Source organism: Vulpes lagopus, chromosome 20, assembly GCF_018345385.1.
Source record: "Vulpes lagopus strain Blue_001 chromosome 20, ASM1834538v1, whole genome shotgun sequence".
In the NCBI taxonomy this organism is placed as follows: Eukaryota; Metazoa; Chordata; class Mammalia; order Carnivora; family Canidae; genus Vulpes; species Vulpes lagopus.
The window spans coordinates 5963171-5987097 of NC_054843.1; the positions used below are offsets into that span (position 1 = coordinate 5963171).

Consider the following 23927-nt stretch of genomic DNA (forward strand, 5'->3'; position numbering starts at 1 on the left):
AGACATTCAGTGAGGTAATTTGTTTTAACCAATAATTGATACCAAATAAAATACGTCTTTGCGAATAACATAGCTGCAGAATGTTCTCTACTTTTGCAAAAACCAATATCTGAGAGTTGGATTTAATTGTAATTAAAAAAAATTTTTTTTAAAGATTTTATTTACTCATGAGAGAGGCAGAGAGAGAGAGGCAGAGACACTCTGGCAGAGGGAGAAGCAGGCTCCATGTGGGGACCCCAGTGTGGGACTTGGTCCCCAGACCTGGGATTACGCCCTGAGCTGAAGGTAGATGCTCAACCACTGAGCCACCCAGGCGCCCCTAACTGTAATTAAAAATTAATGAGCTTTAACCATGCTCCCAGTACCTACAAGTTCTTCACTCAAGATTATTTTGAAGTTTAAGGCAAATATCAATGGTATAAATAATTTCACTTCATACAAAATCAGCACTAAGTTGCAGGAGTTTTAGGAAGGATACTCTTTAAAAACACTAACCATTATCAGTGTAATATCAATTTCTACAAGACCTCTAACTGTAATTCACTGATTTTCAAGCTACTTTATATTGGGATAAAAATGGGTACATAAATATTTGATTTAGGGAATAAGAAAATGTATAGAGTAGGAAATTGAGGAAATGTAGGAGTTGGTTTCTAGGGTTTTATGGATAGAAGTAAAACACAAATTTAAAGTTGCTTATGCATGTACTATATTTAAGTCATGTACAAAGCATTTTTCTATCACTATCTTTTGGAATTAATGCATGTTCTTAAGGAATGCAAAGGGTTATTAAGAATGGTTGGTTTGTTGGAGGCTGGGTTCCACAAAAATCATTTGATAGGGTCTGCCTTTTGAGATTTTTGTAAAATAAGTTAAAAACCCTGGTAAGACCTAATGTCTTTGATATGCATTTAGATTATTATATTTCTAATGAGAATGTTAAAACTTAAGCTGCTCTGATTTTTTTTTTTTTTTTTTTTTTTTTTTTCTGCTCTGATTTTTATTCCTAGGATGATAGTGATCTTCCTAAAACATCTTCGGGAAGAAGGAGAGTAAGTTAATCTGCCTGATTAACCTTTGTCTTTTACTTATTCTGTGTTTTAAAAGCAACCTCAAGGGGGTCCTGGGTGGTGCATTTGGTTAAGTGTATGATTCTTGATTTTGGCTCAGGTCATCTCATCAGGGTTGTAAGGTTGAGCCCTGCGTTGAGCCCCCTACGTCAGGCTTTGCTCTCAGTAAGGAGTCTGCTTGTCCCTCCCCCACCCACATGTGGTATAATGAATAAATAAAGTCTTTAAAAAAAATAAAAGCAACCTAAGATCTTAGATGTTTCTCTGAAAAGTTATATTAGAATTGGGTATTGAGTGTTTTATGAGAGAAATGACAAGTCACTAAAAGGGTGGGTAGTTAGGGAAGGTTTTGTGGAAGAATTGGGACTTGAACTGAGTTCTCACAGGGAGCTGAGTAGGAAGGGGACATTCAGAAAGTAAGGAGCTATTAGGACCCAGGTCAGAAAGTAGGCATGTGTGGCATGTCCCCACACTAGTGATAGAGCATTGGCCTGGCTGGTTTAGGGGTGGAGTGTGGGAGTGAGCAGAGTAGCAGCATCTGGCTGTTTGTTACTTTGGGAGCAGATGATGATGGTATTGAAAACCAAGGATTTCATTTAAATTTAGAGGATCAATTGTACAACCAAAATAGTTGAATAGATTTTGAAAGTTAACAGGATCAGTATTAAAGGAAGTGATTTAGGATTCTGTTGCAAGAAGTAGGGGTATAGGATGTGGGAGCCTGGTCAAGGACAGTGCTTGTATGGAATGGAGAGTCAGGGAGAGGATCAGCCGTTATAAGGGGAACTTTGTAGGATTTGATGATTAAACCTTTTTAAAAAATGACTTGTTAAAAGGATGGAGTTAAAGAGAACAGTGTACGGATATATTAAGTTTTGGATATGTGGTTAGAATTTTATCACCAGCAGGTCTTTTAAGTTCTAATAATAAAAGTAAAGATTGTTGATGCTTAACATTTTGGGGTGCCTGAGTGGCTCAGTTGGTTAAGCATCTGACTCTTGATTTCGGCCCAGGTCTTGATCTCAGGGTCATGTGATCAAGCTCTGTGGTAGGCTCTGCCCTGAGCCTGCAGATCCTGCTTAAAGATTCTCTTTCTACACTCCCCACCCCTGATCCACAGGCATGCACATGCTCTCTCAAAAAAGAAAGAAATGCTTTACATTTTAAACGTCCAAATGCTGCTTAAATTTAAGCTTAGTATGTTAATTTTCCAAATATGCTTGCCCCAAATAACATTGAAAAGTTAGACTTGAATTATTGTCATCCGATTGTCTCATGTCCCCTCTTCTCTCTTCAGGCCAGCAGCTTGAACTCTCTGCTGCTGACTCTTCTGCCTCATTCTTTTTTTTTTTTTTTTTTTTTTAAGGTTTATTTATTTTTTAGAGAGAGCGTGATCACGAGTGGGAGGGATAAAGGGAGAGAGAGAATCCCAAACAGACTCCACATACAGGGCTCAATCTCACAACCCTGAGATCACTAACTGAGCTAAAATCAAGAGCTGGGATGCTTAATCGACTGAGCCACCCAGGCTCTTCTTCCTCACTCTTAAAAGGACCTTTGTGATTAAATTGGGCCCATCCTGATAATCCAGAACAGTCCTCCCATGTCAAGATTCATGCCTTTAGTCAAGTCTGCCGTGTAAAGTGACAGTCATGAGTTCTTGGATTGGGATGCATGTATCTTTGGGGCCATTATTTAGCTTACCAAATTATTACAGGTGATACTTCATATGTTGTGAACATTCTCTACACTTGAATGTTAAGTGATGGGGTCAACAATATTTCCAGAGTAATGGAAGTGGTGCTATTGGGTTTTTATAGAAAAGTGGGTTCCTTCCAAGTAGGTAGAAAATAAGAGTAGCCACATTGTTATAGTACAGAAGACAAGAACTCACTTGCATTTTTACCACTGTAATATGCCATACCACAGTGTTAAATTTCCAAGAATGAAAAAACTTAATATTGTAAATGTGTTTTTAGGTCCGCGATTGGAAAAAAAGGAGCATCAAAGCAACCAGCTATGTTGAAAGTAACTGGAAGAAACAGTGTAAGGAACTAGTGAACTTAATTTTTCAGTGTGAAGATTCTGAACCATTTAGACAACCTGTTGATTTGGTTGAATATCCAGTAAGTTGTCATTGTTTGAATGCTTGGGCCTTTTCTTATTTTGTATAGAGATTGGGGTGGAAGTATTTAAAGTAAGCTTTAATGAGCAAGATGTCTTAGCTTCATGTTAACTTTGTCTCTTACCACTAAGTGGAAGAGTTGTATTGCATATACATTTTCTTGAACTTACAGACACTCCTGTAACTTGGGCTGAGACTTAATCACTGCTACATCATTGTGGCAGGATCCTACAGGTTATCTATTATGTTGTAGGGCCAGCCCCAGGAAAACTGTAAATTGGATAAAAGCATCTGTATTCATTCTTCTAATATGGCAATGGAAAATTACCTTAAAAAAAGATTATAAAGCATAAATTTACTGTAGAAAGCTTGGAAATTGCATAAAGAGTGTAAAGAAGGAAATAAAAACCATTCCATATCCCATGAAGTATATCATTTTGGTATATTATGTTTTTATGTCTGGGTCTCTTTTTAAAAATTATTGATGAGTCTTCAAGTCTTCTAACCTTTTTCTCCTCTCTCATTTTGAATATTTTAGAGAACTGATGCACTTACATTTCTAAAAGTTGCAATTGTATCTTTGTACTAATTATTGTTTTTAAAACCTAGGACTACCGAGATATTATAGATACTCCAATGGATTTTGGAACAGTAAGGGAAACTTTAGAAGCAGGAAATTATGACAGCCCTTTGGAATTTTGCAAAGACATCCGGTTGATATTTAGCAATGCAAAAGCATATACACCAAACAAAAGATCAAAGGTAATTTTAAAAGTTGTTGTCAAATAAAAGTGTGCATAGTCTATGTTGATGATCATTTTCCACTTGCTGCTAAATGTTGGAACATTGCAGACAGGTGAGGAGAGCAAAACCACTGGTAAGAAGAGCACTCTGCCTGCCACTGCCCAAATGTCTGCTGTTTGGTACCATACAGCAATTCATGTTTTCCTTTCCTGAAGGCAACAAATGGGAATTGTTGGGACTGAGGCAGCCAGTGAACTTGATACACAGATGTAGAAATCTTGAAAAGTGGATTAGAAATTTACTGATAGAGGCTGGAAGAATATTAAAAATGAGGAAAGGAAGATCTGAAGTGGGAGTAGGACTACTGACACCATACTCCATACTGCTATTTCGGATCCAAAGAGGAAGAAACACAGGAGCTGTCTGATTTTTTGAGAACACTAGTAGAAAGTACATCCCTGAAGTACTGTTAAAATGTTAACACATTAGATAACTTTTCAGAACTTGTTGAAGCATAATAAGTATACGAAAGTGTACATTTTCACAAATATCACAAATCCTTATAGCCAGTGGGTGTTGGGTAATTTAAAAAAAATCAATGATTTGAGAAGATTTAAAGTAAAACGCTTAGTATTATAGTACCTTGTCTATGATTATTGATTATCACTGTTTATTAATCATTTTGCCTTAATTTCACTCTTTATTATTTATTACCAGACACTCCCTGTGTTATTCTTACTTTGAGAACTCTTGCTTTGCATTCAGTATGCAAAATTAACATCTATTTAAACATCAGTTTAACATCAAGTCTGACTTTTTTTTTTTTTTTTTTAAGATTTTATATATTTATTCATGAGAGACATAGCGCAAGGGAGCCTGATAGGGGACTCAATCCTGGGACTCCAGGATCATGCCCTGAGCCGAAGGCAGGTGCTTATCTGCTGAGCCACCCAGGCATCCCAAGTCTGACATTTTTCTAAGCTTGTGTTACTGTCAGTATTCATCATTAGTGAGACCCTTTCTTTCCAGAGAGAAAATAAATCTCAATCATACCTTTTCCCCCTTTATTTAAAATACATATTTGAGGATATTTTACAACTCACCCAATTTGATACACAGATGTAGAATTTACAACTCACCCAATTAATTTATTGGAGTTTTGTGTATTATCAGAATTTCAAAGTCTTGGTTAAACATACGTAACATAACCTTTATTATTTTAACTACTTTTAAGGGTACAATTGATTGGCGTTAATTATATTCACAGTGTTATTTAGCCATCGCTGTTGTTGCCAAAACTCTTTTGTCACCCCAGGCAGAAACAATAACCATTAAGCAGTGACTCCACACTCTCACTCCCCTCAGCCCTTGGCAGTGTCTCCTCTCCTTAGTCTGAGTATATGTCTGTCTATTCTAGATATTTCATGTAAGTGGAGTCACAACATTTGTCCTTTTGTGTCTGGCTTCTTTTACTCAGCAGAATGTCTGAAAGGTGCATCCATGTTGTAATATCCATGAGAATTTTATTCCTTTTTATGCCTGAATGATATTCCATTGTGTGGGTATATGACATTTTGTTTATCTGTTCATCTCCTGGCAGACAGTTGAATTGTTTCTGCTTTTTGGCTATTAGGAGTGATGCTGCCATGAATATGGATCCTGTCATCATCTGTGAATAGTTATAGTTTCACTTACAGCCTTACAGTCTGAATGATTTTAGTTTCTCATTTTGTTAAATTGTTCCAGCTAGAATTTAGAGTATAGTGGTGAAACCAGGCAATCTTGTCTCATTCCTGATCTCAGGGGAAATGATTTTCAGTCTTTCACCATTGTGTATGATGTTAATTGTGGGTTATTTTCATACATGCCCTTTTTTCATTTTAAGGAGCTATTAGTTTTAGCCCCCGTTTTTGTTAAATGTTTATGTTCAATTCAGATGTATTACTGGATTTTACATAAAACCCAGTGAGAAGACAGATATGAAAGTTGTGATTCTTAAGAAAATCAGAGGTTTCAAACTTAATATGATTAAGAAAAAAAATCACTTGTTAAAATTGGTGACTTAAACTAGAATTCAGATTTGAAGGAAAATAATAAATTTAAGGTAAATACAAAATACTAGAAATAAGGGTCAGATCACTTCAAAGATGAAGTGGGATTTTGAATTTCACATATATCATACATATGTATGTATGTACATATATAATTACAAAGCATACAGGAAATTTGTGTATCCTACACGCTTTTTTCCCCCTAAAGATTCTCTAGTGTTAGTCTCTCCACCTTTCTGCCCTGTGCATCAGAGTGATTGATATATATAGCTTTGAACATTAAACTTTTCACTTATTTTCCAAGAATGACTGTGAATGAGTTGAGAGTACTTCTAGTAAATACGTAGCTGTACCAAAGTTATTTAGTAGCATTTAACATCACATTGCTGAATTCTCTGCAAGCTTTGCCACTATTTAATTATAAAAACTGTTAAAACACAGTCTTACATGTGTTAAAGTTCTAGGGTCTATTTTCTTCCTCTGGATGAAGATAGCTTTTGGTCTGTAAGTCATGTATAGATCCAGGTGGCGGGCAGCCCAGGTGGCTCAGCGGTTTGGTACCGCCTTTCAGCCCAGGGCCAGATCCTGGAGACCTGGGATCAAGTCCCACATTGGGCTCCCTGCATGGAGCCTGCTTCTCCCTCTGCCTGTGTCTCTGCCTCTCTCTCTCTCCCTCTCTGTGTGTCTGTCATGAATTTAAAAAAAAAAAAAAAAATCCAGGTGGTATACAGTCAAACTGTAAGTTGGAGACAAAGGCAAAAGCACCTTTTGTTTCTGCACCCCAACAAGACATGGTCTTTGCTGCCTAGATGGCAATCCTAAAACCAGCCAACTTCACATCCAACTTTAGGAGAAGGGGATATTCTTTTGGATTGTACATGTAAATGTGAAAATGGGAAAAGCCAAATGAGAACATTTACATGTATATGTAAGTCTTAGCCTCCAGAGAATGCTTGATTTAAAACTGCTTTCTTTTTGCCTGAGAGCAAAAAGAGTATGTTGCTGCCTGTTCTTGCAGATGTTGCTGAAGGAAGGTGGGGGCAATGGATAAAATCTGTAACAGCTAGTGTCTATAACACTGATGGAACAGATTACAAGTAGCCTACTTTATACATTTTTTGTGTGTATGTGAAGTGTTTTAAAAGATATGTTGTAACTCTGCTTTTGTTTTCATATCCTTGCAGATTTACAGTATGACCTTGAGATTGTCTGCCTTATTTGAAGAAAAAATGAAGAAAATCTCCTCTGATTTTAAAATTGGCCAAAAATTCAATGAGAAACTCCGAAGAAGCCAGAGGTTCAAGAGACGACAGAATTGTAACCGTGTCAATCAGGCTAACAAAAGTATCAGGTGAATTAGTAGTTACTGCAGGCTTTGTATGCAATTAGAAAAATTTCAGGTTGTGTTACTTCCTTAATTTTATTCTAAAACGATTAGGAGTACAGTACTTTCAGAAAGATTTTTTTTTTATGACTTGAAAGCACCATGTACATATAGAGCTATTGTATACTTTATAATTGGGTAAATTTTAAAGCATTTAATGAAAATTAGAGATTTTTAAAATCTTAGGAATACAGTATTATTTATTACACAAGAATCTCTTTTTTATTTTTATTTTTATTTTTATTTTTATTTTTATTTTTATTTTTATTTTTATTTTTATTTTTATTTTAAGAAGCTCTTTTTTAATGCAGAGAGTAAAGTGGCCACTTTGTGCGACCACTGAGCATTTGATTACGTAAAGGAAATACTGATTCAACATTATGTACCCTATTTTTTCTGAGGACTAGTAAAAAAATACAACATGCAGGGCTTATTTATCCTCTGTCAGGAGTTTAATATTTATGTTCTGTCTTCCTTGACTATGTGGCTTACATTAATATCAGATTTCGGGTATTTTAAAAAAGTGTTGGAGTGTGAAAATGGAGTAATCAATTTAGTCTGTGTCCAGCTTCTTTTGAACCTGCACTGCACCCGTGCTGGGTGTCTTCCTGCCAGTTCGGGGATTCCACTCTGTATCTCCTTTTAAAACTATCTTCTTCAGATTACTGCTATTGAGTTCTCACACGAAGTTTGTTCTTACTGAGCTCCCTCTCTTCCTTTTTTGTGCTGCTGTTGTTGTCAGAGTACATCTTTATATGTTATGGTTTATCTGGTTTTCTTTATAATTGGTTAAGAAAATAATTCAAAAAATCATTTATACTGTTAATTATATTTACCTATGTGATTACCTTTCCCAGTGGTTTTATTTTTTGTGTGGAGTGAGTTGTTACCCTCTGGTGTCCTTTTTTTTCCAGCCTGACGCCCTTGAGGGTTTCTTGTTTCTCGTAAGGCGGGTGTGCTAGCAATTCATTCTGGTCGATTTTTGTGTGAGACTAGTTTTGCTGGGTTGTAGAACTACCCCTTCACCCCCACATTTTGAGTATTGCCTCCCACTGCCTGCCTGCTCACCTCCCGCTGTTTCCGATGAGAAGTTGGTGAGTTGTATTGCTGACATTCCCTCCCTTGTACATACAGAATGGTTTTTTCTCCTGCTGCTTTCAAAATTCTCTGTCTGCATTTTGCAACCGACTATGATGTGTGTAGGAATTTTTCCAACTTTGTAGAGGAATGTTTTTCATCAAATCTGGGTGGTTTTTTAGCCGTTACTCAAATATTTTCTCCTTCTCTCTCATTTGGGGACTCCTACTATACATCTGAAGTTTCCTTCATTTTTCCTTCTTTTTGTGTTCTTCAGCTGGGGTAATGCTCATTGACTGGTCAGGTCACAGCTTCCTGTACCAGCACATATCTGCTGCCGGACCAGTCTTCTGAATGTCTGTTTAAGCTACTGTGCTTTTCAACTCCAGAATCTTTTTTTTTTTTTTTTTAAATAATTTGTGTCTTCATTGATGTTCTCCGTCATCGTGCTTTCCTTTAATTCTGTAAACATCATTTGTTCTTCCAAATGGGTTTATAATAATTGATTTAAATATCCTTAGTTCAACATCTGTGTCCTTTCAGAGACATTTTCTGTTGCCTGCATTTTTACTTATATATGGGTGGACTTCTTTAACTCCTGGTAGGTCTTCTATTATTTTGTTGGAAACAGGACGTACTTGCTAATACAACATGGCCATTTTGGACATACCATCTCTTCAGGTTTTCTCGCTGTTTGTTGACCTATTGTAGAAACTCTGGATTCTGATCCTTCTCCCTGTGATGATGCTTGCTGCTGCTGGCTTTGTTTATTGAGTCTCCTAAACCACTTTAGTAGTCTGTGTTTCCTACAGTGCTAAGCCACAGAAGTCTGCTTTTAAAAAATTAAAAAAATTTTTTTGGCTTGTCTTCCCAGCTGTTTTCCCTGACTCAGCATAGCTCAGTGGTCAGAAGTTTGTGCTTAAACATTTTCAGTAAGCCTTCCACACTTTTTGAAGGTTTGTGTGGAGTGAAGCAGACTTCACTTTCCACTTATATTTTTCAGGCATGAGTCTCAAGGTCATCCTTGGACGACTAGATAACCGGACTCTCTCCACTCTTTGTTGAGTATGTGTAGAACCTTCCACATCCCCAGGAAGACACTGGAGCTTTTCAGAGACTCCTGTGACTGTCTCTCATTCTCTAGATGCCTTTAAATTTTTGACTGAACTCTGTTACTTTCACCGGTGTGGCAGCTTAGGCAAGCTCTAGGATTGGCCTGGCTGGATTGCCAGCAGTGAGTGTAGTGCCCTTGGACAGGGCATGTCCCTATTTGGTGAAGCTCCCAAATCAGGCACCAGCTCCCTCCACTTCCTCATCCTGATCCTCAAGGCTGGGCCACAGGTTTGGGGTGTGTGTGACTAAGAGGAGCCCAAAGGTAAAATGCCAAAAACTCTAAGTTTTTTCTTAGATTCAGAAGGTTTTCTTGAATAAACACTTTTTAATTTGTTAAGTGCCTGTGATTGTTTTCCACAGTTGTGAAATGACTTTTTTGGATGATTTTGCCAGTTTTATTTTTGCTTTTTTGGGTGAGAGGATCTGCCAAAGTCCTCCTTGCATCTTCATCTCCTTGTTTAGAATAACAGAGCTGCCCTGAAGCAAGTAAACATGTGCTCCTTGGGTAACTGAATTTGTCCTGTTTAGCTGCTTTATAGCCTGTAATTCAGGGACATATGTTACGAAGTACTATGTGAGTCCTCCCTCCCTCTTTTTTTTTCAACTTTGAATTTTGAAATAATTTCAGAATTATAGATAACGTTGAATAATAATCAGAAGAACTCTTTTATACTCCTTACCTGGACTCACCAATTTTTCATAGTATGTCACATTTGCTTTATCATTGCTTTATCTTTTTGCTAGGTATCTTCTAAATCATTCAAAAGAATATTTCTGAGAAAACCTTTACAGATCCTAAATACTTAGTGTGGGTTTGCTTTTTAGGTTAGTAGGATTCTAACTACACCTTACTTACTGTATTACTATTGTTTGACCCAATGATGTTCTTCTTTTTTTTTTTTTTTTCCAATGATGTTCTTAAGACAATTTTTTTTTTCTAATCTAGACTCAAATGAGGATTTGACATTGCATATAGTTATTGCCTTTTTAGTCTGTTGTTAAAAAAAATTAACTCATTTAATCATCACATAGTCCTATTTTTTATTTTTTTAAGTAATCTCTATGCCAGTGTGGGGTTCGAATTCACAGTGCTGAGATCAAAAGTGATAGGCTCCACCGGCTGAGCCAGCCAGGTGCCCAGTCTTTAGACTTAATCAAGACTTTTATTTTCAACTTTTGTCTTCTTAATTGACATTTTTGGAGAGTATGGGCCATTTATTTTATAAAATGACCCTCAGTTTGGTTTTTCTGTTATCATACGAGTTTTTTAATTTAATTATTTTAAAAAGCTCTTTCTTTGAACCAATGAAGAGTAACACTTAAGAAAGACCTAGGATAAAAAGGGAACATTCTTACTCTGGTGGTGTTTACCACTTTGTCTTCTGTTTGAAATGAAGTTTATGATGAATATAAGCATGTAATTCTTTCTTTTTGTATTTATTGGCCTGCCCTCCAGTTGTTAGTAATGGAAGTTAATATTTTGACATAATAAGCTTTGAAATTTCTTGATGATGATAAATAGTTACTGCTTTCAAGAATCTTGTGGTTATCTTTAAGCTCAGATGCCTTGGATACTCTTTAAAAGCTCCTTTATCTTGTTTTAAATGAAAATACTCAACATGAATATTACCCAGATCTGTAATTTAAAACCTAAGACTGTCTTGTCCTAAACTTCTAACTTTTTCTTCATGATCCATGGCTTTTGAGACCCAGCATGGTGAACTAGTTGGTACCTAGAAGTATACAGATTGGTCTTAATAAAAACTACTTTGTTGTGATCTCTTTTTTGCCTCTGTTCTTACTGTTTAGGTTTTGTTGATATCTCCTCTTAATTTTATACTGTCTTTCGGAACATATAAATAGACCAGAGAGAAAATTGTGTCTTATTGAGACTCAGTTTTGTAATATAAATGAATGCCTATATATATGTTGGCTCCTTTTAGCATTTAATCCAGAGAACTTATTTTGTAACTTTACTACTGGATAATTTGTTCATTACTCCAGTTTGGGGTAAAATTATGTCAGATTTAGAGTAAGAATATTAGTAGTAATCCATGTCAGAATAAGATGTTAACAATGAATGTTTTAATGTTCTGATCATAAAATTCTTGGGTTAAGTAATAGTATACTTAGGCATTCTCTGTTTAATTAAATTTTGTTTCCTTTGTTCATGTCTTTGACCAGAAATATCAAGCAGAAGCGGTTAAAATCTCAGACAAAAGTAATTCCTGAATTGGTAGGTTCTCCTACTCAGTCTACCTCCAGTAGGGCTGCTTATTCTGCAAGCCACAAGACCAGTGCTAGTGTCTCTTCAGGTATGACGTCTGGAGACTCCTCAGATTCAGCAGGATCAGGATCATCAGAAAGAATGAGAAGTAGGCCTGTCACTCTAAACAATGGCTCTACATTATCTGGTGAGATGGGAACATTGTTATTTAACTGTGTAGCATTGCTAGTTACTGTGGGTTTAGAGGAGAAAGGAAATAAGACTAGCCCTGACAGCAATTTACAGTTCATTGGAAAAATCAAAAGTAACAAATAGGAGCAGTTACAGCATGTTTGATAAATGCTGGTCTTTGCAAATGGTACAGCCACATTCTCTGCATACTTGAATCTTCTATATTTTATTTTATTTGTAAAAGATTTTATTTATTTGAGAGAGAGAACGAGAGAGCATAAGCAGGGGAAGTAGCAGAGGGAGAAGAAGAAACAGGTTTCCTGCTCAGCAGGGAGCTCAATGCAGGGCTCCATCCCAGGACCATGAGATCATGACCTGAGCCAAAAAGGTAGATACTTAACTGACTAAGCCAACCAAGCGCCCCTAATCTTCTGCATTTTAAATAATGGGATAGAAATATCACACTTTGTATCCAAAATAGATGCTTTTGTTTTTCTTTTTTCTTTTAAAGATTTTATTTATTTATTCATGATAGACATAGAGAGAGAGGCAGAGACACAGGCAGAGGGAGAAGCAGGCTCCATGCCGGGAGCCTGATGCAGGACTGGATCCCGGGACTCCAGGATCACGCCCTGGGCTAAAGACAGGCACTAAACTGCTGAGCCACCCAGGGATCCCGCTTTTGTTTTTCTTTAAATTAAAAAAAAAAAAAAAAAAAAAAAAAGCCATGGTAATCATGTGAGCTTAAAACTGGATGGCCTAGTGAATTCTAAACTGTTTATGTTCTTGGCTATTTGGTAGTATAACTAAAGCTGATCCTAACCCTTTGTTAGCATTGTAGGAATGAGGCTGTGGTGTATGTTTACTTCTCTGTTACTCAAGAGTGATTTTGGCGACTTGAGATGATAGTGTAAAAATTACTATAATTTAAAATAATAGAACCAGGGACATCTGGGTGGGCTCAGTGGTGTTGAGCATCTGCCTTCAGCTCAGGGTGTGATCCTGGGGTCACAGGAATGAGTCCCACATCGGCCTCCCTGCTCCATGGGAGCCTGCTTCTCTCTCTCTGCCTATGTCTTTGCCTCTCTCTCTCTGTGTCTCTCATGAATAAATAAATAAAATATTTAATAAAAAACTAAAATAATAGGACCAGAGAGTTAGAGTGCAGCCACATATTAGAGTGGCAAGCCTTGCAGAAGAGTTTGGGTTACTTAATTGGGTCCCTTGATGAGTAAGGGAATCACATGATGAATTCTATTTCTAGAGGCTCAGTCACTTTGGCAATAATATGCAGGGAAGGGGAAGAATCTGGAAACTGGATCAACCTGCTGGGGGGTAGAGTGGAATATTAGGATAGGAGCAGTCAAAGTGACAAACGGCAGAGCCGTTTCAGGAAGAAACACAACTTGGTGATTGGTGTCCTAATGCAGCCACTCTCTTTAATGTGGAGTTGGGTTGTATTTGTGGAGCAAAATTTTATCTCTAACAGCATGCTCCCACTCAGTTTTATGAAACTCTCATTCTGTGATACGTGTAAGAATGGAGTAGACAAAAGAGCAGGAAACATTCCTGTGCAGTTTTCACGTTGGAGCATGCACTCATTCAGTGAAGGTAGTAGGGAGAAGTGACCTGTACTATTTAAATTATTTATCTTGTTTTTTTCTATCCCTCCCCTGTCCCCCCTTCTGGTGGAACATGCAAAAATGACCTCTTGAGCTGAAAACGTGTGTGGTACTACTACTGTGCTGTTATAGGCATTACTAGCAAAAGGCCTGAAAGCCTGTCTGCTGATATGGGACTCAGCGGTTGTCTATCCTACAGGAAATACCGATCTCATAGGATAGAAGTGGATGGGGAAGCTAGTTACATTTTTAAATAGAAGTTTATGAAATACATAAACTATTTTCTGAATCCAGTACAGGATTAATATGTTACTTTCAGAAAGAAGAGAGCAAGCTTGATTTGGAGTGCTGATTTAGTACTTTTTAATGCCACAATTTTATGAGCTATTCTTTGAAACAGTTTTTTTAAAATATCACTTCTGAGTATTTTGAGAATGTGCTTTTAGTCAGTTGTGTGTGTAAAGACAAAATATGTGTGAAGAACTGTTGATGTTTTATTTTTCTTAGAAAGTGAAATGGAAGATTCCTTAGGTACCTCTTCATCATCAGCTTCAAATAGTTCAGAGGAAAGCAAAGAGAGTTCAAGACCTCGTGAATCTTCTTTACGTAGTGGGCTGGCCAGAAGCAGTAATCTCAGGGTGACCAGAACCAGAGCTGCTCAAAGAAAAACTGGTAAGAGACTCAGTGGTTGGTACTTTGGAGGAATGTGTATCAAGGGAATCCATAAGCTAAGCATGGAATGGTTTATTGTTTTAGTACATCTACTATGTATGGTTAAATGTTCTTTTTAGTTTTTATAAAAATAGATATAATTGACATATATTTCAGGGGTAGAACAAACGATTTGATATTTGTATACAGTGCAAAATGATAACAATAAGTACAGTTACCATCAGTTACTATATATAAAGTTTTTCTTTGTTTCTTGTGATTAGGACTTTTAAGATTTACCCCTAGCAACTTTCAAATATGCTTAACTACAGTCATCATGCTATACCTTACATCCCTGTGACTTATAACTAGAAATTTGTACCTTTTGACCCCCTTTACCTCCCCTTCCCCCACCAGTCTGTTCTCTGTATCAGTGAACTTGGTTTTTTTGTGTGGTAGGTTCCACATGTAAGTGAAAATCCTACAGTATTTGTCTTTCTCTGTTGACTTATTTCGCTCACCATAACACCGTCAAGGTCCATCCATGTTGTCAGAAATAGCAAGGTTCCATTCCTTTTTATGGCCAATATTCCATTGTATGTGTATACTGCATCTTCTTTTCCATTCATTCATCGATGGGCATTTAGGGTATTTCCATATCTTGGCTTTTGTAAATGATGTTGCAATGAAATTGGGGTGCAGATATCTTTTTAAATTAGTGCTTAGGGGCAGCCCGGTGGCTCAGCGGTTTAGCGCTGCCTTTGGCCCAGGACCTGATCCTGGAGACGCAGGATTGAGTCCCACGTTGGACTCCCTGCATGGAGCCTGCTTCTCCCTCTGCCTGTGTCTCTGCCTCTCTCTCTCTCTCTCTCTCTGTCTCTCATAAATAAATGCATAAAATCTTAAAAAAAAAAAAAAAATTAGTGCTTAATTTTCTTTGGGTAAATACCCAGAAGTGCAGTTGCTGGATCGATCGTAGGGTAGCTCTGTTTTTAACTTTTTGCGGAACCTCCATACTGTTTTCCACAGTGGCTGCACCAGCTTGCATTCCCACCCACAGTGCATGAGGGTTCCCCTTTCTCTACATCTTCGCCAACCTTTTTCTTGTCTTTTTGATGACAGCCATTCTAACAGGTGTGAGGTGGTATCACACCGTATCACACTGTGGTTTTTTATCTGCATTTCCCTTGTTGATGATGTTGAACATCCTTTCACATTCTTGTTGACTATTTGTGTGCTGTATTTTGAAAAATGTCTCCTGAGATCCTCGGCATTTTTAAATCCAATTATTTTTCCTAGTGAATTGTATGAGTTCTTTATTTTGACTAATTAACTCCTTATCACCATGTGATTTGTGCATATCAGTAGGTTGCCTTTTTATTTTGTTGATGATTTCTTTTGCTGTGCAGAAGCTTTTAGTTTGATATAGTCCCACTTGTTTATTTGTCATTTTATTGCCTTTACTTTTGTTCCAAAAAAAAACATTGGCAAGGAGGTTTGTGGTTTTAGATCTTACATTCAAGTTTTAAATCCATTTTGTGTTAATTTTTGTGTATGTGAATGATAGTACTCTCATTTCATTCTTTTGCATGTTGGCTGTCTGGTTTTTCCAGCACTGTTTATTGAAGAGACTGTACTTTCTCCATTGTATATTCTTGCTTTTTCTGTTGTAAATTAATTGACCATATATGTGTGGGTTTGTTCTGAGAGCTCTCTTTTCTTCCATCCTTTCCATCCTTTGGGCTTTCTTTTTCTTTTCTTTCCTTTTTTTTTTTTTTTTTTGAAAAAAAGAACGCTTGAGCTAGGGTAGGGAGAAGGGGAGAGAGAATCTTACATAGGCTCCACGCCCAGCACACAGCAGGGCTCGATCTCACAACCTTGAGATCATGACCTCAGCCAAAATCAAGAATTGGATACTTAACTTGAAACACCCAGAACACCCCCATCCTTAGGGCTTTTTAGATTTAGAAGGGAGATCTGTTTTGGCATTAAGAGAGAAAAACAGTTCTAAAAGAATCAATTCATTAAACATGTTGAAATAAGGAAGAGCTTTTTAATCTTATTGCTACTTTATTTCTAGGTCCAGTTTCTTTAGAGAATGGTTGTGGCAAAAAAGCCACTCGAAAGAGAGTCTATTTAAGTGACTCGGATAACAATTCATTGGAGACTGGTGAAAGTCTGAAAGCCAGGGCTGGAAATAACCGGAAGGTGCTCCGGAAGTGTGCTGCTGTGGCTGCCAATAAGATAAAACTAATGAGTGACGTGGAGGAGAACTCCAGCTCTGAAAGTGTCTGTTCTGGACGTAAGCTGCCTCACCGTAATGCTTCTGCTGTGGCTAGAAAAAAGTTATTACACAATTCTGAAGATGATCAGAGCTTAAAGTCAGAGATTGAAGAAGAGGATCTGAAAGATCGAAATCAGCCATCACCACTGGCCAGTTCTCATGCTGCCCAGAATACTGTGAATGAGTCTGAAAATGGGGATTCAGAGTCAGAAAGTGATTTGCGAGTAGCCCGCAAAAATTGGCATGCCAATGGTTATAAGTCACATACTCCAGCAACTTCTAAAACAAAATTTCTTAAAATAGAGTCCTCTGAGGAAGATTCTAAAAGTCATGATTCAGATAACGTACATAACAGAACTGCTGGTCCATCCACATCTGGGCAGAAACTTAAGGCTGAGAGTGCCTCAGAGGAAGAAGAGGAAGCAGATTCTGAACCAAGAAAGTATGTCGGTAGGAAATACAACACAGGCCGCAAGAATCTTGCTTTCCTTAAGAAAGCAAAGATCTTCAGTGACTCAGAGGACTCTGAATCTGAAGAGCAAGATAGAGAAGATGGCAGCTGTCACAGAATGGAAGCGACCCTGATTAGAGGGGGTTCGAAGTGTGAACCCACTGCTGGGTCCCATTGCTTCTCAGATCATGTATCTGAGACTGATTTGGATTCAGAGGATGACAAAACAAAAGAAAAACCAAACAATTTTATGAAAGGTAATTCAAAACATGTAACCTTGGTTCACTGACATGTTCTCACTGTTTTTCTCTCCTTAGCATACACTGTTTTTCCCCATGAAACTTTTCTTTGCCAGTTTTCTGTCCACCCTGTGCATTCTCAGTCTTCTCTGTGCATCCTTGATCTGTGTGCATGTGTACCTGGTTGTTAAGTATGTTTAGTTTTATTCACATAACAGGCAATCTTGGCCAAACAGTTATTATCTAGTAAGATCTCACGTCTTGTAGTGGGTGTGGGTTTCAGAAAAGCAGAGGCAAAGTACCTTTACAAGCTGTGGTGTTACCAGTTTCGGAAGAGGAAAGAAAAGGGTAGGACTGTCTGCCTGGGAGGGATGTCTGAGTAAGAATTAGCAGCTCACCAGCAGAGTGGCCACCGAGCTGCTCTGTAGGGCAGGAAGCTGTTCCCCGTGCTTGCACATACTAGCTAGTTCAGTCTTCATATCTTTTCTGAGAAGGTTGTTAGGTTAGTATTATTGTCCACTTTACTCATCATAACTCTGGGGCAGAGGAGTGAAGATCACTTGATTATTTAAGACTGTGCCTTGGTAGGTGAGGCTGATGAAAACTATGGAAGAGCAGGAGGCAGCTGAAACTAAGATTAAAGGTGTTGGTGCGATTGGAACTTGAGAAGTGAACACAAGTTTCAGAGACGTGGAGAGTGATTAGTTAGCGTACCTTACTGCCTAGGTGAAGAGAGTTTAGTCTGTATTCATGTTATTCATGTAGATAATTTGTTCAAGTGTCCCGTGTGTGTCAATAGCAGGACCTGGGGCGGGGGGGGTTACTAATGGGCAGTGACTGGTGCTGAGGTGGCACAGAGGTCACTGCTCTGAGGCATTACGAGCCCCAGCATTCACTGCTATCCTCCTTCCAGGAGGAATTCTGGACTTCCATTGTTTAACATGTTGAGCGTTTAATTCCTTTACACATACTCTTGGAGATTAAAGAAATACTTATAATTTTTAATTTCTAGATTCTACATCACAGGACCATGGTCAGAGCAGAAAAGTTTCCAGGAAAAGGGTCTGTTCCAGTGACTCAGACAGCAACTCAAAGGTGGTTAAGAAGTCATCAAAACCCAGAATGGGTCTCCTCAGGACTCCTCGAAGATGTGCAACTACTGCTGCCAGTAAGATTAAGCTCATGAGTGACGTGGAAGATGGCTGCTTAGAAAGCATGTGTACTAGAAGCAAAAATGGAAGGAAGAAGCCCCTCCATTCTGCAGGTGCCACAGCGAAGAAGACGGTGAGTGATTCTGAGGGAGACGTAAACTGTGAAGTGCCAAATGAGAAGTGTGCCTGTGAAGGGAGGCCACCTGAAGCGGACTCGGAAGGCAGTGCGAAGAGTATTCGTCCGTTTGTAAATGGAGACTCGGACTCCGAAGGTCTGCTGAGCCCCGACCATAAGAAGAGGCACAGCAAGAGTCTCAGAACAAATGTTGGACCTTCTGACACAAAGAATTCCTCGATTGGGTCTTCAGAGGAAGAGTCAAAAAGCCATATTCCAGGGGGTGAGATGGATAGAAAATGTCCTTCAGAATCTGCTTTGGTGCAGAAAGCTACCGCAGAGAATACGTTCGAGGAGGACCTGAATTACGGGCTGCGCAGGTGGAACGGCAGGAGGCTCAGGACCTACGGGAAGGCCCCGTTCAGCAAGACCAAAGTGCTGCGGGCGTCGCAGGCTGCCGAGGCAGAGGTGAGGCGGAAGCGGCTGCATTCTGAGCCCGAGGAGGGCGTGCGGGCTGAAACAGCAGGTGCTTCCCAGCCTGGGCCTGACCCTGGCCCCAAATCCGACTCCGAGTTGGTGTCTGTGACTGAATCAGACGTGGACTGTGCCAAGGATGCGAAAACCAAAAAGAGGAAAACGAGAGGAAAAGCAAAAGCGGTGAGAAAAGGTAAAGCTTGTACAGCCGCAGCATCTAGAGGTGCGAGGCGACAGAGACAGAGCAAAAGGCCTAGGCTAAGTGTGGACGATAACGACTGGGAGGACTTGGACTATGCAAAATCAAAAAGAGGTCTTCGACGTTCGAAAATAAAAACGAGAAATCAGGGCAGAAGGACCGTGAGATACCATGATGGGGATGACGACAGAAGCTTAGAAAATGTGTTAGATTTTGATGATTGCACCTTATGACCTTGAGAGAAAACCAGTTCATTGAAAGAGGAAATGGACTGGAATTTATGGTGAAAGTGGGCTGTTGAAATTATTTTTTGTCCTACAATTCAGGGAATATATTTATATTTTTCTATGAAAAGTTATGAATGTGACTAAATCATGACTGTTATTTTTATTTGCACTTGCTTGCCTTTGTAGCAGCGCTCAGCACAGGTGCCAAAATATGCTTCATTTTGGGGGCAGATCTACTTTGACAGTATTTAACTACAGATAGCAAGAATTTGAAATCTGTTCAACACTAGACATCCTGGTTATCAAAACCGATAAGCATTACTTTCATGGTAGCAAGTGTCACGCAGTTACTTTCTGAATGCTTCAAGAGGTGGTAGTTTCTAACCCCTGTCCTGTTGTAGTAAAACAATTTCACATGACCTATGTTTACAGATTCTTCATGAATATTATGTGCATACTGACATTACAATCATGGGAGGTGTAACCATGATTAGTAGGCGAGGTACCTACCACTTTTTTTTTTTTTTTTCTTTTTTTCTTTCCCTGGCTACTTGAGCAGAATGCATTATACCAGATATGGTCATTTTCATTGAAATGGTTTCTTTCCAAATGCTGTTGGTTCTTTTCTCTCTTTTTCTTTATTTTTAAGGAAAATATCATCACTTTTATTTTATAAACTTGAATTTATAAAGTGCTGGTAAATTATTTTTTAAAATGTTTTGATTGTATATTTTAAACCTGTAAGGCCCCGACCATAGTCCTAGCATTTTCTTTTGAATTGTGCACTAACAGAATACTATATAATTTGTCTTTCCAAGATCTCCTGGTTTCTATGTAAGGGATTTAACCAAAATCTTGGTCTTCCATAGTCTTACTCTGTGAAATAGAGGAGTTTGTGTGCCTTAGATTTAGGAAAAGTGTGTTCTTTAATAGAGTGTGCAGGGCCAAGAGAGTATTTAAATTATATGTAGTTTCCCCCCATTTCCATTGAGATTAGAGTTGAGTTCTGTTAAGAGTGCAATCGCAAATCTCCTCTATATAGGAAAATAGTTCAATGTCATTCTCCATCTCTTTGTTTTAGCTTACTGCTGCCATGTGCAATCCCAGGCATTCTTTGCGGGGGCAACTAAGTGTATCTTTACTAGTGACCTCTAGTTTAAATCTTAAGAAACTGTCATGTGTTGTGGGAAAATAATTTTGGAATCCATTTAAAATGAAACTTCTATCACATCAAATACATCAAATAAGTACACTTATTTTCGAGCCAAATATTTATGCGTGATAGGTTGTGCTACTCCATACAGTGTAGGTGGCCATTCCTAGCTTGTTTGTGCCTGAAGATGGACTTGATTCAAATGGTTTACATATTTTGTAGCTGAGGAGTATGTTACAGTACTCCCACCTTTGTTATTTATTGGCCCTGTGTTTGGTTTCAGACAAAATTAACCCTTTTCTCCTGTGTATCCTGAAGGTGTCAGGTATGGAAAAGCATCAGACACTGGTGTCAGTGTTAGAGAATGTTCTCAAGTGTTGTTACTTTGCAGTTATCTATTCCATTCGACATGGCAGGAGGTACTTCTGTACTTTAATGTAAGGGGAAGGCTGTTTTTGGACATAACCAACTGAGATAGATGGGAGAGACCTACCCTTCCCTTGGTTGTTTAGAGAGCTATCACCACTTCAAAACTATGATGCTCTTCTTATAAAGCTCGTGTTAAGTGTATAGTAAAGAGAGTGATTCAGGAGAATTGTCCTTGACTATTGACCTGAAAACATTAATGGAATGTTCTTTACTTCCCTAGTTTTAAGCAATGGTGATAGATAGCCTATCCATTAATTTATTTAAACTCTTCTAAAGCTTCTCTGTTTTATATCTATTCTCAGGGTTATAACTCCATGTTTACCATCATCTGCAAAAAGGTACCAAAAAAATCCATAAATAAAACGTAGAATATGTTCATAAATACATAAATTCTTTAGGTAAAATGAGACTTTGATCATTTAGGCTTCATCAGTAGAACTATTCTTATCTTTTGGACTGAATTAACTGGTCATAGATTGGCCAGTCAGCCAATTATTAATTTTTCTTTTTGTCCAAAATGGTTAGACCGTTGTGTACAGAAGTCTGTATTTTGGGTTTCATCTGGGTAAAAAAAAACAAGAATTTGGCCTCGTGAGTTTGAAGGCATGGTTGGCAATGGTAGCTTCTCATGTTCTGAAGTAAAACTAAGGGATTATAGTGAGAATCATTTTTATGGGTTTTTTTGGTCATGGTGCTATTCCTAAGGTTAACTTTGAATATGTGACACACACTCCTAAGTACTTTAAGGAAAATTAATAAATAATTAATAGTTCAAAAATGTTTACATTGAGCACTAGAACATGTTTGACTTTTTTTCTACTTCTCTTTATGCGAAATGCGCAGGGATTTAATGCACGGATGTACTTTAATGTGTTTGGGATCAGTTTGTATTTTCTTGTGAAAAGAGACAAAAGCTTGCAGATTGAATGTGAACTGATCTGGAAGTAAGTGCTATAGCTTTTCATTGCACTTGAAGTCACTTAATGGTATATATGAACAACAAGAAAAAACTGCTGTGGTTGTGTATGTCCAAAGTCCTATGATTTTATTCATTTATGGTTGAAAAAAAGGGCTGAGGTGTTTAGATTTGAGTTTTGATTCCTTTGAAAGACAGACTATTAAGAAAAAAAGGTGTCAAACATTTAAAAAATAGGTGAGGTTTAAAAGAGCTTTTTTTTTTTTTTTCATATCAGACTTAACTTTGAAAGGGCATACCCGCAATGTATAGTAACTTCTGAATAAAAGTGAAGGTATACCGTTTTCACATCATTGTTAGGGTGGTCATTCTCCCTTTTTTATTTTAGGGGAAAATCTCTGATTAAATCCTTTCTCAGTGTAATGATTTCTTGGAAAGAATGATAAAGCATTTACTCACAGCTTCTATGTTACAACACAGAAGTTTCATCTAAGTGGTAGAGTGTTGTATCTAAAAAGCAAATTAGTTTTATAGCATGAAAATTGGGAGAAAGAACTTAGATTTGGGGAAAAGGCACTTCAAAACCTAGAATTGCAAATGAAAAAGGAGGTATGAAACAAGCCAGTAAAAATGTCACCTTGCAGGTATTGGTGTCCAAAAATAATAAAGCATGTCACTAAATCTTCACACTATTGGTTGATGACATCTTAGGTAAAAATTCTTAGAACAGCGTTGGGTTCATACTACATTCCCTGTCCCTCTTCTAGCCTTTTTTTCTTTAGAATAATCAGAATGTAGAATTTATTAACTTTAGTGTTTTGTTTTAAAAACTACATTGAAAGGACTTCAGTCTCTTGTCAGACACATTGAATTTGTGCCACCTGGAAAAAAAAAATGAGAGGTTTGTGTATTAGAATGTGAGAACATTGCTCAAGGTGCTTACAGTATTTTTGGTTTTCTTTTCTACTCAAACTGTATTGATTTTTTTTTTTTTGAGTAATTTTTAAATGGCTAGAAAAGGTCTGTTTGCCTTGCCCTTTATAGCTGAAATACCAGCTCCATCCTTTTCATCCATGTTAAGTCAGCATATTTCCTTTATTCAGCATCTTGGAGTTGTCTACAAACACTTAAGTGTCTTACGTTGTATGGAAATTGTGGTTGAGTTGTCTTCTGGTATGATGTAGTGCGACACAGCACCCTCCCTGCAGAAGAACTTTCCATTAATGATTTTGTAAGTCCATCTCAACTTCTTCTGTGGATAACAGGATGTAATAAAGCAGAAACCATAAGAAATTTGCAATGTCACTGTTTAAAGACTGTCTCTGATTGTAGTATTTGGGAACAAAGACCAAACCAAGTAAGACATGTCAACGCTAGGGAGAAAATGGAATATTGTGGAAAAATCTAGTCCAACTAGATTAGTAAGTGCTAATACCACTTGGTAGCTCAAAAATTGTGAATTAATGGAGAGGATTAAAATGTAAAGACTATAATGGTGAGGGCTGTGTTGTCTTTTCTCACTTTTTAAATAAGATTGTTGTAGCTTTTTTCTTAAATTATAAATGTTGCCTAAGAGTATGTGGGAATTCTCAAAGTTGGGAGATTTTCACTAGTCTCTAATAATGTGCCAACCTGTTTCCTTACTACACTGTGAATATGGTAGAAAAATACCAATTCTTTACTTGGTGTCTCCTCAAGGACCGCTTGTACGGATCTGATGTAGGGAGGTTGGATGGGGGCAGTTAAAACACTTGGGTCTTACAAATCTGCAGGCTCGTCTTTAGCAGCATGTAAGTAACTGTAGGATATATATTTGTCATAGATATCTATAGTTTCATTGAATTTAATTATCAGTGTTTCAGCCTGTTTTCTGGTCACGCTTTAGTTTTTAAGTTAATTTTAAGGTAAGTTTTGTCATTCATTAAACCTTTCATGGGAATCTGGACTCCTAAAGAGGCGTTCTGACTTCCCTAAGTGAAACGAGACAACCAGTTACAGTTTGCATGGACGGCAGCAGCCTGGTCTACAGGAATGTTATTTAGAAGTTATTACCT

The 23927-nt window shown here is 37.8% G+C and overlaps 1 protein-coding gene across 4 annotated transcripts in view; it reads left to right on the top strand.

Moving 5' to 3' along the window:
* Nucleotides 1-23927, top strand: part of BRWD1 (bromodomain and WD repeat domain containing 1) — a 124477-nt gene that overhangs the window by 91531 nt on the left and 9019 nt on the right. For 3 of the 4 annotated variants that reach the window (XM_041735251.1, XM_041735249.1, XM_041735248.1), the window contains 8 exons: nucleotides 1011-1052; nucleotides 3050-3196; nucleotides 3805-3957; nucleotides 7175-7341; nucleotides 11749-11978; nucleotides 14092-14256; nucleotides 16316-17227; nucleotides 18222-19142. In XM_041735251.1, coding sequence (XP_041591185.1) covers nucleotides 1011-1052; nucleotides 3050-3196; nucleotides 3805-3957; nucleotides 7175-7341; nucleotides 11749-11978; nucleotides 14092-14256; nucleotides 16316-17227; nucleotides 18222-19142 — 2737 coding nt within the window. Of the gene's footprint in view, nucleotides 1-1010; nucleotides 1053-3049; nucleotides 3197-3804; nucleotides 3958-7174; nucleotides 7342-11748; nucleotides 11979-14091; nucleotides 14257-16315; nucleotides 17228-18221; nucleotides 22222-23927 lie in introns of those variants that run through there. The other variant, XM_041735250.1, reaches the window with a different exon arrangement.